This window comes from Triticum aestivum, chromosome 6A (genome assembly GCF_018294505.1).
Source record: "Triticum aestivum cultivar Chinese Spring chromosome 6A, IWGSC CS RefSeq v2.1, whole genome shotgun sequence".
Taxonomy (NCBI): Eukaryota; Viridiplantae; Streptophyta; class Magnoliopsida; order Poales; family Poaceae; genus Triticum; species Triticum aestivum.
The window spans coordinates 599,708,578-599,721,465 of record NC_057809.1 but is presented as its reverse complement, the minus strand read 5'-3'; the positions used below and the strand labels follow the sequence as shown (position 1 = coordinate 599,721,465).

The following is a 12,888-nucleotide window of genomic DNA, read 5'->3' as shown; positions in this document are numbered from 1 at the left end:
GGATCCTGAGGCCTGTTCGACGGGTGGACCATGGCTAGGAGGAAAACTCTCGGATTCAGTCTGTAGAATGGATTCCAAGGAGCAAATCTTAGTGGCAGACAGTTCGTTTCCTGCCACTCCATATCACAATTTGGGTGTAAGAAACCAGGGATCCAGGCTTATATGGGGCATTAGATGCTCACTTTTTCTAGTTTCTTTTTTACTGCCTGCTGCCAGTCCAGATGGTCTGAGAATTAGCTGCCTGATCAAGGATACACGGGTAGTTTGATGGAATTGGGGCATTATTTATTTGTTTGTCTATTTTCGCTGCACCATTGCCGTCTGCTTTTCAGCAAGATTTTGGCTGCCATATGCTAAGCTATGTTTGCCTGGTCCATATAGTGATATAGAACATTGTTAATTTTGATTTTTCCCATAGTGGTTGTGAAATTTTAAGCTAGGTCCATACAGTTTCATCTATGTGTGTTCATGTTATTGTTCATGTTATGATGATGTTTTGGCCGAGTCATGGCTAAGCGGTTTATTGGTATATTCTTTTGCTGGATCATCTTTGCAGGAGGCAGTTTGAGCATGCTAACCTAGAGGCAATGGATGAATCCGCTGAATGGAGAATGAAATACGACACGGAATTGGCGAAAACCAGGGACCTGCAAGATGAACTTTTAAAGGTTGGTTCCATTGCCAGTATATGTTCCTGTACACTCTAATATTCTCCCATGATTTACGTCTGCGATGCTTATGGGACATTCTTTGTTTGTAGGTCAAGACCTCACTGTCTGATTCAACCAAGAGATTTGAAGAGTTACAAAAGGTAATTTTGGGGCAATTTTCAGTGCATTTTCTCACTGTATCAGAATCCTAGTTCTGTGTATCCTGTTTCATTTGACCGTGTGCTTCCTCTCCATTTATTTTCACTCTCTCCTATGTACATGCCTTGCTTAAGCTCATCTCCATCACTGCAGGATAATGAGATGTTGAAGAGGCAGACTGAATCCATGAAACTGGAGTGCAATTGCACCATTCCATTGAATATTACTCAGGAATAAGTACATTTCACTGGCAGATTAGCACTAGTTTTCCTTCTCATTTTTCATATTATTGGTGTGAGGACAGATAGAATGAGCAGCTTTGTAATAGTAGATATGGCGACTGCAGCAAAGATACTTGTGTTTGCAATTTTTAATGACCTATACACCCGGGCACAATTTTTGAAGTAATCACTTGTGAGTAGCAATGCATAAGTGTGTTTTCAGTGTACATTTTTGAAGAGAAGTTTTGTGCTGGATTTGAGAAAATTGCTTGTCAGCTGTACATATGCAGTGTAGTGTTGGTTATATCAAATTCCTTTGGTGTATGTTTCAAAAGTAAAAAATCTTGGCTGTGGACATTCCTTTTCTTCTTGAACCTGCCAATCCACCTGATTACACAGGGTGGGCCTAAAAGGCGGCATATTAAGGTCTGTAGACCACTGTATGTTTTCATTCTCTTGTGGGGAATCAAACAGAGGCCTGTCTTGCTCTTCTTGTCTCTGACCAGTTATCACTTGCTGTGAAATTCTCTTCAAGTGTTCTGGTTACATAAACCTATTCAGGTTATAAATATACAGTGCAACAGTTGCCAAATCCAAAATATACAGTTGTCATAAACCTATTCAGTTCTGTTTATGCAACCGTTGCCCAATCCAAAATATACAGGTGCTAATCCTCCATCGACCTATTCAGGTGCCTGGATTAATCCTACTGAGCAAAGTAATGCACCATGGTTGTCACCGTTCAGTGCTAATCCTGCTCAGTAGGATCTCAACTAGGAGCATCATCATCAAGAACACTATGCCAGGCGCCTCAACCAAGAAACACTTTTTCAAACCCAAATCTAGCGACTTCGAAGTTCCAACACTTATTATAACTGGTTTCAATATATATATCCACGTTCATCAGCACTTCAAGAACCAACTTACAAGATAGGATAGCACATCAATGCAGAGTTACACACTGCTCAAAGCTGAAGGATACCATACCCAGTCATGGAATCAGTAGTATCTTGCCAATGTGGGAGCTTGACTCCATCAGCTTGTGAGCTTCAGCTGCCTCAGATAGAGGGAGTGTCCTGTAAACCACCGGCTTCACATTGCCCGACGCAACGGCTGGCCATACATTTCTCTCCACCTCGCTGACGATCTGAGCTTTATTGGCAAGGCTTCTGCTCCGCAGCCCAGCAACTGCACATAATCATAGCAATACAATCCATTACTAAAATTAGCGACGACATCTAGGAATTGTCGATCAGATAAAACAAGAAAAAAGCATCGACATAAGATCTGTTATCAGGCAAAAAACATGGCAGAACGAGAAGCCGAGAAATCGTGTGCATCAATGCAACCTTGTATGGTCAATCTTCGGGCAAGCATCGCCTGCAGGTTCACTTCAGTCACGCTGCCTCCCATGAAACCAATGATGAAAAGCCTACCATCAACTGCTAAGCTGTCCAGATTGCGCTGGAGATATGATCCGCCGACGTTGTCCAGAATGACATCACCTCCTGGTAGAGATATTCCCCATATTACGGTCAGAATGCATGTATATTAACTTGCCAAGCATAACTTGGGAAAGCCAAAACATTTTGTTTTATTTTTGCACAGGGCATCAAGCATTACAAGAGGATGGCAGGATAATACCATTTCCATTAGTTTCTTCTTTGATACATGCTGCAAAGTCTTCGGTTTTGTAGTTTATGCATACATCCGCACCCAAACCTGCACAAGCATCTAGTTTCTCTTGGCTTCCTGGAGGAGCATAACAGAGTTACTTGCCCTTTCAGAAAACTTTTTAGTACTCCCTCCGCCCCGAATTAGTTGCCTTAGATAGTCTAGATACGGATGTGTCTAGACACGTTTTAGTGTTAGATACATCCGTACCCAGCAACATACCTGCAGTAACAAAAACCTTGATTCCGAGGTGCTTTGCCATCTGTATAGCAAATGTACCGATTCCGCTTGATCCACCGTGGATCTGCATACAATGGGAGATACAAAAAACATAGGCATGAAAATTTAGTTCCAGTTCAATTCCCACAACACCAATTATGCACCTACTTCTGCGTACAAGTGACTACTAAATCATTTCACACTCCATTCGAGTTGGCATCATTCAGTACTTTGTGGTTTTTCAGTTAGTCAGAGCATGCCAATTTGTTGTGAGTTGTGACTGAATAAAATGCTCAGCTCCTAGTAGTAGGAATCATATGTGGTGATGACTGAGGCAGATTCATCGGTCTGCAATCCCAACAAACCAGCAAGAGAGAATTTCTTACAAGGAAGGATTCGCCGGGGGAGAGGTGGCTGCTCATGAAGACGGTGGACCAGACGGTGCAGGCCACCTCGGGCAAGCCGGCGGCGTCCGTCAGCGACACCCCCTCCGGCACCGGGAGAAGCTGCCCCGCCGGCACCACCACCTTCTCCGCGTACCCGCCGCCGTTAAGCAGCGCGCACACCTGCACGCGATGCAAAGGTTCACAGCACGGCGACAGCAAAGGGTGCGCAGGGACAGAGGAGGCGGTGAACTAAACTATTACCTGGTCGCCGACGGCCCAGCGCGGGTGGACGTTGGCCCCGAGGGCGAGGATGGAGCCGGAGCACTCGACCCCCGGGTACGGCGAGGCGCCGGGCGGCGGGGGGGTACCCGCCCTGCCGCTGGACCGTGTCGGTGCGGTTGACGCCGGCGGCGGCCACCCTGAGGAGCACCTCGCCGTCCCCCGGCGCCGGGAGGTCCTCCACCTCGCTCTCCTCCAGCACCTCCGGCCCGCCGGGGCTCGCGATCTCCCCCGTCGCTCTCACTGCCTGCTCAGCTCGGCCGCGAGTGGGTTGCTCATGTCTCATATCCCCCATGAGGTCGACAGACGGGAGGAAAGTTCCCGCCGGCGGCGGCTAGCTGCGTGGTCCCCGCTGGCTACCCCACTTCTCTTTCGGCTCATTCGGCCCCAGAGACGATGAACCGAACCATACGTCAGCGTTTCGGGTGCGTATAAACTTATTTTTCAACTCAAAAGTCAAATCTAGTGAAGTTTGATCAAATTTATAGAGAAAAATATCAACATCAGTGACACTCTCATAAGATGAATGAACAAGACTTCCAACTTCCAACATTTTATTGTAACTGGTTGTCGTCAAGATACATATCCAATTTCATCAGCACTTCGAGATCCAGTTTATCTTACAATATAAAAGGACATTTCCTTGCATAGTTTACTGCAGGAAACAGTGCTCACAGCGGCTTCAGATAGTTCACACCATAACACACCATACCCAATCATGGAATCAACAGTATCTTGCCAATGTGGGAGCTCGTCTCCATCAGCTTGTGAGATTCAGCTGCTTCAGATAGCGGGAATGTCTTGTAAATCACCGGCTTCACCTTGCCCGACACGACGGCAGGCCACACATTCTTCTCCACCTCGCTCACGATCTGGGCTTTGTTAGCGAGGCTTCTGTTCCGCAGTCCAGCAGCTGCACAAAATCATGGCAATTCAATCAAGTGGTAAATTAGCGACGACATTTACAAATAGCACAATCATGTAAAATAATGAAGCAAACAACAAGCATCGACATAAGATGGCAATACTGAAATCACAAATATCCATCCAACCTTGTATGGTCAATCTTCGGGCAAGCATAGCCTGCAGGTTCACTTCAGTTGTAACACCTCCCATGAAACCGATGATGAAAAGTCTACCATCAACAGCTAAGCTGTTCAGATTGCGCTGGAGATAAGATGCACCGATATTGTCCAGAATGACATCAACACCTGGTAAAGGTATTTTGTATTATTGTTAATGTAGGAGTATATAAACTTGACAGGTATGACTAGGTAACACACCAGGGGCTAGCAAACACCATAACAGAAGAACGCATCGGAGTATCAAACATTACAAAAGGGCAGCAGCAGCATACCCTTTCCATCGGTTTCTTCTTTTATGCGTGCTACAAAATCTTCGGTTTTGTAGTTTATACATACATCAGCTCCCAAATCTTTGCAGGCAGCTAGTTTTTCTTCGCTTCCTAGAATAGGATAACAGAGTCACTAGCACAGTTTCACAAACGATTTGGTAATATCTTATTTCTTCTCTTAGTAAGTGTATAACTGACAAACCTGCAGTAACAAAAACCTTAACACCAAGGTGCTTCGCAATCTGTATAGCGAATGTACCGATTCCACTCGATCCACCATGGATCTGCATACATTGGAGGTACCCAATCATCAGTAATAATACAGCCAGGAGTCCAGGATAATTCACCTCACTTTGCATATGAGTAACTGCTAATTAAACTAGTTCACACTCCATTCTTATAGCCATCATGTACTTTGCTATTTCCCAGTTAGCTGAAGCATGCCAATTTGTTGTGACAAAAGATATCGGACTCAATTCTCGGTGAAAGAAATTCACAAGCAGTCTCATCCCCACAAAGCAGCAAGTGCAGTGAATTGCTAAGCCGCTTGCAATCATCACATGGGGGAACAAATTAGCAAGAGAGGTTTTCTTACAAGGAAGGATTCGCCGGGGGAGAGATGGCTGGTCATGAAGACGGTGGACCAGACGGTGCAGGCCACCTCGGGCAAGCCGGCGGCGTCGGCCAGCGACACCCCCTCCGGCACCGGGAGCAGCTGCCCCGCCGGCACCACCACCTTCTCCGCGTACCCGCCGCCGGTAAGCAGAGCGCACACCTGCAACGAAACAGCATATGCACAACAGTGAGGTTCAGAGCAGCAGCGGCCATCACCAAATTCACCACGGGGGCACGGAGGGCACCTGGTCGCCGACGGCCCAGCGCGGGGGGACGTTGGCCCCAAGCGCGAGGATGGTGCCGGAGCACTCGAGCCCCGGGTAGGGGGAGGCGCCCGGCGGCGGCGGGTACCGGCCCTGCCGCTGGACCGTATCGGCGCGGTTGACGCCGGCGGCGGCCACCGCGACGAGCACCTCGCCCTCCCCCGGCGCCGGGAGGTCGTCCACCTCGCGCACCTGCAGCGCCTCCGGCCCGCCGGGGCTCGCGATCGCCACCACCCTCATCGTCGCGTCCGTCTGCCTCGGCCTGCGCTCAGGCTCAGCTCACTTGCTTCCGGCTTCCGGCTCTCGGGAGCTCCGCGTCTGCAGGCCACTGCTCCACGGCTCTGCTCGGATATAGGGCCGGGCTTCTCCGACTGGATCCGGCCCAAGAAAGTTGGACGGCAGAACGTGGTTAGAGCATCTTCAACGGCATAGGTCAAAGTCAAACGAACATGGATGTGACTGACTGAGGTTTTGAATAGATGACCTTTGCATTTGCATTTTAGATTTAGATTTGTTTGTATTTCAAAATATAGAAAAACATTTATATTACGGGGTCGAGCTATTTTGCGAAGAGCTCATGTCTCCTGACTTATAGCGTAACCGGCTAACCTTCCTCATCCTCCTTTCCATTTAATCACTAACAAAACCCACCTTTGTTCGTGACGCATTGATGGACATATGGTCGAATGACCATTCAACCATATCCTTCAAAGAAGGCGGGCATTGAGCTGTCCATCCTAATTCATAGATTTTTTTTGCAAGTGTAATTCATAGGTTTTTTTAGGGTAAAACATTGCTTAATAACAACAACTAAAAACTACTCTAAAAATCCTACTACTTCCTTTTCCTTTCCGGGGTGAGGTCGATGACCTCCCGCTAGAGCTGTTGGCCTCATTGTCATTGGTCGCGCGTGTGAACCCGGGGTTCGCCGATGTGTCTTTTTGGCACTCGCTGTCATCGTCCTTGGCCTCGAGCTCCTCGATGAGCCAGGTGTGCCACACCTCATTGATCCGGAGATGGCGGTGTTCGCGGTCGACCGTGTGAGGTGCTCTGCACGGACGTGTAGACCGACCAGTTCACGTCAACGAGCTCTAGGTCCGCATCAACGAGCGCCACGATGACAGTGGCATCTGCATGCTCTGCCTCCCTTGCACCACGATCGCGTGGTGCTCCTGCAGTAGGGCGAGGCGGACTTGCTCCTCCACCTCCGCCATGGAGAAGAGGTTGTTTGGCCCGCGCTCGGAGTCGCGACCTCAACGACCATCGCCTCCTTCTCCTATGGGGGTGCCTCCTTCTCCGCAACCTCTTCTAGGGTCATGAGGTCCCCCCCCTCCTCCTCCTCCTCCTCCTCTAAGCTTAGAGGCCTCAATACGAGCATGACACAAAATAAGTGTTCACGTTTGAGGCTTGAGCATGTTTGGACTATTCGGTTTGAACATATAGGGAAGAAAAGAGGACCTGTGTTGGAGATGCCGTTATCCCTTGATTATTTCTTCATTTTTTGGGTTCTAGAAAAGAGAATCCTTCTTTTATACTCCTTCCTTCTTTATCACATAGTATTACCTTTGTCTTGAATCAAGACTTTTACTAGTTTGACCATGGTTGCAAAAAAGAAGGATCTACAATACTAAATCAATATAATTAGATCCATCACAGAGTATATTTTCATGTGTTAGTTTATCTGATATTGCAGATATTGATATTTTTTAGTAAGTTTGATCCATCACAGAATATATTTTTCAAAAATACTTCCTGCATGCTTTTTTCTATGCCGTCGATGCTTTTTTTAGTAAGCTTGATCAAACTTTAAAGTAATATTTACTCCCTGTTTAGGCAATACATTACGGAAGGAAGGGAGTGGGAGTAGTTGATTGGGCTGTGCCGGCATAAAGCCATAAAGTGATTCCAGAAATGCGCGTGCTGTTTTGCTGTGCTCGTGCCGTCGTGCGGCCAGTGGTGGTGGGGTGGGAACAGGATACAGAGTTGGGGAAAGGGTAGAGGATGATGGCATCATGGAGCTCGTCACCACCCACGGCATCGGCCCGGGGCCTGCGCCGCTCACCAGTCGCGGGCGGCGGCGGCTAACGGAAGGTGGGCGCGGAAGCATCTCGGAACACCCGGGCTCCGGCTAGTAGTAGTACATATCGGATCGAAGCAGCGAGCGAGGGCGCGCGGGGTAGGGTTCAGGTTCGGATTGATTGAGCCGCCCGCGCCGTCTGTCTATTTCGGGGCTCTGGCGCCGCCGGCCATGGGCGGCCTCCGCCTCTCCGCCTGGGCCGCCGCGCCCTCCCCCTCCCCCTCCTCCGCCGCCGCGCGGGGCTTCCCGCGGTCCCCGCCGGACTGGCGCGGGCTGGAGCGCGGGAGTGGGCGCGGGCGCCGCAGCCGCTGCGCCCCGTCGTCCCCGCCCTCGGCGTCGCCGGCGCTGTCCCTGGGCGCGGCCGGCCGGCTCCGGGTCGGGGCGGACCGCGAGTGGCTGTGGGACTGCCGTGGCGGCGGCCTCGGGGGAGGAGGGGGGAAGAAGGACTACGCCAAGGAGATGGAGGCGGCGGTGCGCGTCGTCCAGGTGGCCTGCACGCTGTGCCAGCGGGTGCAGGACTCGCTGCTCCTTGCGGACCCAGGCTCCGGCTCTGCCGGCGTCCACTCCAAGCTCGACCGCTCTCCGGTCACCGTCGCCGGTTCGTACTGCCACTCTGAGTATTATTACTAGTAGCGTTCAGTATTCAAAACATTTCATTACACACCCTGAATACAGTTAGCACCCAAGTTAGTCAAACTTGAACTCTGCTGTATTGGTAAATTTATATTACTATTAGAGTGAGTCTCAATGCCTAAACAGGATACTGCTTAGTTAAATTATTGGTGTTGAGTGTTGACTTTTGAGTTGTGCAAGTGTGGTAATCTTTTTTCCCCATTCGATAAATAAGACTGCGTGTTTGCACTGATATATACTGGCTGACCTGTTACAGTACTGATAGTGGGCTGCAAATGCAATTCAGCTTGCAGCCTCACACTGAAATATAGTGGGTGTTTCAAGTTCCAACATATCAGGAATGGCCCATATATGAATATTATTGTGCAACAAATTTTGTCTACTCGTGACGTCACTGAGTGCCTGGAATTGGATGTATAAATATTATGCAATAAATTGGGTGTTTGTGGTGGTTAGTTCCTAATAAATCCATCTGTATTCCTTATGCCAGATTGGGGCGTGCAAGCGACAGTCAGCTGGCTACTCTCAGATTGCTTTGGTGATGAAAGTGTGTCGATCGTAGCAGAGGAAGATGATAAGACACTGTCTAGTAGCGACGGCACGGCTTTGCTTGAGTCTGTTGTCTCTGCAGTCAATGGTTGCCTGGTTGAAGCTCCAAAGTATGGGCTGAGATCCCCGGAGAAAGACCTCGGGGCTCACGATGTTCTTCAAGCTATACGGAAGTGCAGCTCTACCGGGGGTCCAAAAGGAAGATTTTGGGTGCTTGATCCTGTGGATGGCACACTTGGTTTTGTGCGTGGGGACCAATACGCCATTGCCCTCGCCTTAATTGAAGACGGGGAAGTTGTGCTTGGTGTTCTCGGGTGCCCAAATTATCCAATGAAGAAGGAATGGCTCAACTACCACCAACGATACTACAGGTTGATGTCTAAGGTTGCTCCCCCTACATCAGGATCGTGGAACAAGGGTTGCGTGATGTATGCTCACAAAGGATGTGGCCAGGCTTGGATGCAGCCATTGGTTCATGACTTCGGTATGCTTAGTTGGCATAACTCAAGGGAGGTTCAAGTATCATCCGTCAGTGATCCAGTTTCAGCAACATTCTGTGAACCTGTTGAGAAAGCCAACTCGAGCCATTCCTTCACTGCAGGACTTGCCCATAGTGTAGGCTTAAGGTCAGTTTTTTTTATTTCGCTGTCTATGTGGTACTCCCTCCGTTCCATAATGTAGCGCATATAGATTTTCTGCAAAGTCAAACTTTATAAAGTTTGACCAAGTTTATAGAGAAAACTATTTATATCTACAATACCAAATGTACATAATATGAAAGTATGTCTTGTGATGTATCTAAGCACATGTGTTTGGTATTCTAGATGTATATGATTTTCTCTACAAACTTGGTCAAAGTTTATAAAGTTTGACTTTTAGAAAAATCTATATGCACTACATTGTGGAACGGAGGGAGTACTTTTATTAACCATGATAATATTATTTCACTAGAGTGTGGAATTTATTTTATAGATTTACATGTGCTAGTTGGCATATGGTATTGCTGAATAGCGAATAGGGTACCAGTTTACATGGCCATTAGAATGAAGTGGTGCTGGCATTTTTCTCTTGTTCCGTGTCATCTGCATGCAGGTTGCAAGCTTTAGCTTTTGGGTGCTGGTTATTGATTATTTTCGTGTGCTTGTTTTTCAGAAACCAGCCTCTGCGTGTGTACAGCATGGTGAAATATGCTGCAATAGCACGAGGTGATGCTGAAATCTTCATGAAATTCGCTAGAGCTGGATACAAGGAGAAGATATGGGATCACGCCGCAGGGGTGGTCATCATTCAAGAGGCTGGTGGAGTGGTAACAGATGCCGGAGGTTGCCCGTTGGACTTTTCCAGGGGTGTTTACTTGGAGGGTTTGGACAGAGGCATAATAGCTTGTTCCGGAGCGTTGCTTCATCAGAGAATTTTGCAAGCTGTTGATGCAAGTTGGAACTCATCAACGTTGTAATGCAAGCAACCCAAACCCTTACAGTCAGATAGATGGCCTGATGCTGGTCATAGCATGCAAGAGTGAGTTTACAACGAACTTTTGCTCTGTTTTTATCAACCTATGAAGTAAATTTGGCCTGCCTCTTACATTCCGGTATCTGTTTATTTACAGGTAACTCGACTCATTTTGGTATGAAGAATTAGTCTCCAGTGTTCAATTAACGTTGAAATAGTGGAGCGTGTAGTAACCATAGCTTGTCTGCTCATAAACAATCTGCGGCATGAGATCGACGAATACCATCATTTGTTCGCCAAGAGCATCTGTAAAGATGTCTAGTGGCTGTTTTGATGGTTTGTATCATCCATTTCTCCCTCGGGCATAACTCATACGCTCCTTGGGTTGATGGCACGTCGACTAAATCATCAGTCGTGAGCAATTTGCTGAACCTGATAACTCGAATCTCTGAACCTTCGATAAAATGATCCCATGATGCATTGTCTGCAAGTTTTCGCCTCTATATTATGCCGTCGGTTATTCTCATTTTCCAGATACTTGTGTTTTCTTGCATTCATATAAATATATAAAGTATCATTCCATGTTTATATATATTCTCCATTGTCCACTCCACAAAGAAAGGAAAAATACAGTCACACGAATTTACCACAACAGCACAAGTAGCAATTTTTTTTTCATGGTAATAAAAACCATGATACAGACGGACTGACTGTGTGTACTGGACTGGACTGAGGCCTGCAGTTGATCAGCTGGAGAGCTGCACGGAGCAGCACTGGCTGAAGAGCTCCTTGCTGCCGTCCTCGACGTTGTTGTCATGGTCCATCTTGGGCTGGAAGCTGCTCCACGCCGGCGCCAGCCCCGGCGCGGCGCTGGTGTCGTAGCTGTGCACCAGCGAGACCGTCCTGAAGCTCTCGTCGTCGTCGCCGGCGATCTCGTACCCGGCGAGGAAGAAGAGCCGCGTGCCCACCACGGCCATGGTGAGGTACAGCTGCTGCGCTGATGGCGGCAGGTTGCTGGCGAGCAGCGCCAGGTCCGACAGCGCCGAGTGGTCCATGACGCTCCAGATGTTGAGCTCGCCGTCGTAGACCTCCACGTGGCCCTTCCAGCTGTTGAGGCAGTCGCCGGAGCTGAAGAGCCGGCCGGCCACCGCCACGATCTGGTTGGGCGGCACGTCCAGCTGCCACATCCCCGGGATGATCTCCCACACGCCGCGAGCGCAGTTGAACACCTCGGCGGAGCTCCGCTCCAGCGCCGACGACTGCGCCTCGCCGGGCGCGGCCGCCGGCGTGGTGCTCTCGGCGAAGCCGCCCACCACGTGGAACCCGCCCTCCCACGTCACGCCCACGCACTTGTACCGCAGCGTGCTCATGTCCGGGAGCGGCGACCAGCGGCCGGTCTCCGGGTCGTACACCTCGGCGGCCGCCGTGCCCCGCGCGCCGGAGAGCGAGCAGAGCCCGCCGGCGACGCAGATCCTGCCGCGGCACGGCGCGCACGCGAAGTCGACGCGCGGGACCAGCAGCGGCGCGCAGCAGCGCCACTCCCCGCGGCGCACGTCGTAGCGGAGCACGTCGGCGCGCACGCCCACGTCGGTGTCGCGGTAGTCGCCGCCGGGCACGGCCTCCCTGCGGCAGAGGCGGCCGCCGATGACGTAGACGGACTCGGCGACGGCGACGACGGCGAAGCCCTTGAGCACGTGGCCGTGGGGCACCCCCGGGAGGCCGCCGACGCGGCGCCACGTGTTGGCGCCCGGCTCGTAGCACTCGAGGCTGTTGGACGCGCCGTGCGCGAAGCAGGCGTATATCCTCACCTCGCCGCCGCCATGGTTGTCGTTGCCGGCGCCGGTGCCGCTGCTGCCGGTGCTGGACAGCGAGGGCGAGGTGGCCACGTCGCCTTCCAAGGACCCCATGGCGATCTCAATCACTTGTCGACGCGCTCGCTGCTCATCACCGCCACCAACCAGGGGAGTTGCAAGGAGGACGCGTGGCCTATATATAGGCGGCCGGGGGCAGCGCTGGGCCGCGTCCATGGCGGGCGGGCGGACGGATCGAAGCGTAGGGGGAGTGTTGGTCATTGGGAACTCCGGCCATGCCCAACGTAGCGTAAGCCGAGCTGCTAGAAGGCCTGTCTTGTTGCTGGAATGAGACGGCGGCATCCTTCGAGAGGACGGACGCCCGACGAAAGGGACGGGCGCCGTTTGACGAACAGTGCCGTGATTGCGTCCACGTGCCGTCCCGTTTTGTCAACGTGAATCGAACATGCGTCATTGCGTCATGCGTGCGCGAACAATGGTACAGTCACGGGTAAACCCGGGCAAACGTCGGGCGGGGCTTGTAAAAGCCCGACCTTCATTTCTCAA

The 12,888-nt window shown here is 50.4% G+C and overlaps 4 protein-coding genes and 1 pseudogene across 5 annotated transcripts; 2 read left to right on the top strand and 3 right to left on the bottom strand.

The window, feature by feature from the left end:
- Nucleotides 1-569: 569 nt before the first annotated feature.
- Nucleotides 570-1,313, top strand: LOC123128881 (uncharacterized; the record flags this gene model as incomplete). Its single annotated transcript, XM_044548993.1, is given in 3 exon segments — nucleotides 570-668; nucleotides 761-811; nucleotides 963-1,313. Coding segments are annotated over 3 exon segments (234 nt in total), but the record flags the coding sequence as incomplete, so codon positions are not given.
- A 216-nt stretch (nucleotides 1,314-1,529) lies between these two features.
- On the bottom strand, nucleotides 1,530-3,956 carry LOC123128879 (quinone oxidoreductase PIG3-like; annotated as a pseudogene).
- Nucleotides 3,957-4,111: 155 nt separating this feature from the next.
- Nucleotides 4,112-6,159, bottom strand: LOC123128880 (quinone oxidoreductase PIG3). The gene is made up of 6 exons (XM_044548992.1): nucleotides 5,803-6,159; nucleotides 5,538-5,717; nucleotides 5,145-5,226; nucleotides 4,946-5,053; nucleotides 4,641-4,799; nucleotides 4,112-4,501 (listed from the first exon to the last, which is right to left on the bottom strand). Exons 1-6 carry the CDS (start codon nucleotides 6,058-6,060, stop codon nucleotides 4,305-4,307), a joined length of 984 nt encoding a protein of 327 aa, XP_044404927.1. The 5' UTR covers nucleotides 6,061-6,159; the 3' UTR covers nucleotides 4,112-4,304.
- A 1,597-nt stretch (nucleotides 6,160-7,756) lies between these two features.
- On the top strand, nucleotides 7,757-11,016 carry LOC123128877 (PAP-specific phosphatase HAL2-like). Of its 2 annotated transcripts, XR_006463482.1 has the most exons (4): nucleotides 7,759-8,495; nucleotides 9,021-9,705; nucleotides 10,232-10,597; nucleotides 10,689-11,016. XR_006463482.1 is itself a non-coding variant. In XM_044548990.1 (3 exons), the coding sequence occupies exons 1-3, from the start codon at nucleotides 8,069-8,071 to the stop codon at nucleotides 10,533-10,535; spliced, it is 1,416 nt and encodes a 471-aa protein (XP_044404925.1). In that variant the 5' UTR covers nucleotides 7,757-8,068; the 3' UTR covers nucleotides 10,536-10,599. The 2 variants fall into 2 exon arrangements, 1 of the variants encoding a protein (XP_044404925.1); XM_044548990.1 differs by lacking the exon at nucleotides 10,689-11,016 and having other exon boundaries at nucleotides 7,757-8,495; nucleotides 10,232-10,599.
- A 115-nt stretch (nucleotides 11,017-11,131) lies between these two features.
- Nucleotides 11,132-12,852, bottom strand: LOC123128878 (kelch-like protein 17). Its single transcript, XM_044548991.1, has one exon. It carries the CDS (start codon nucleotides 12,682-12,684, stop codon nucleotides 11,278-11,280), a length of 1,407 nt encoding a protein of 468 aa, XP_044404926.1. The 5' UTR covers nucleotides 12,685-12,852; the 3' UTR covers nucleotides 11,132-11,277.
- Nucleotides 12,853-12,888: the final 36 nt, after the last annotated feature.

Excerpts from the sequence above, each read along its gene's own strand:
- LOC123128880 (XM_044548992.1), bottom strand. The coding sequence starts at position 6,060 with ATGAGGGTGGTGGCGATCGCGAGCCCCGGCGGGCCGGAGGCGCTGCAG. Across the intron at positions 5,718-5,802 it reads GCTGGGCCGTCGGCGACCAG|GTGTGCGCTCTGCTTACCGG; the intron begins GTGCCCTCCGTG and ends GTTTCGTTGCAG. Across the intron at positions 4,502-4,640 it reads CCGAAGATTGACCATACAAG|CTGCTGGACTGCGGAACAGA; the intron begins GTTGGATGGATA and ends GATTTTGTGCAG.
- LOC123128877 (XM_044548990.1), top strand. The coding sequence starts at position 8,069 with ATGGGCGGCCTCCGCCTCTCCGCCTGGGCCGCCGCGCCCTCCCCCTCC. Across the intron at positions 8,496-9,020 it reads CTCTCCGGTCACCGTCGCCG|ATTGGGGCGTGCAAGCGACA; the intron begins GTTCGTACTGCC and ends TCCTTATGCCAG. Across the intron at positions 9,706-10,231 it reads GCCCATAGTGTAGGCTTAAG|AAACCAGCCTCTGCGTGTGT; the intron begins GTCAGTTTTTTT and ends CTTGTTTTTCAG.
- LOC123128878 (XM_044548991.1), bottom strand. The coding sequence starts at position 12,684 with ATGCCGCCGTCTCATTCCAGCAACAAGACAGGCCTTCTAGCAGCTCGG.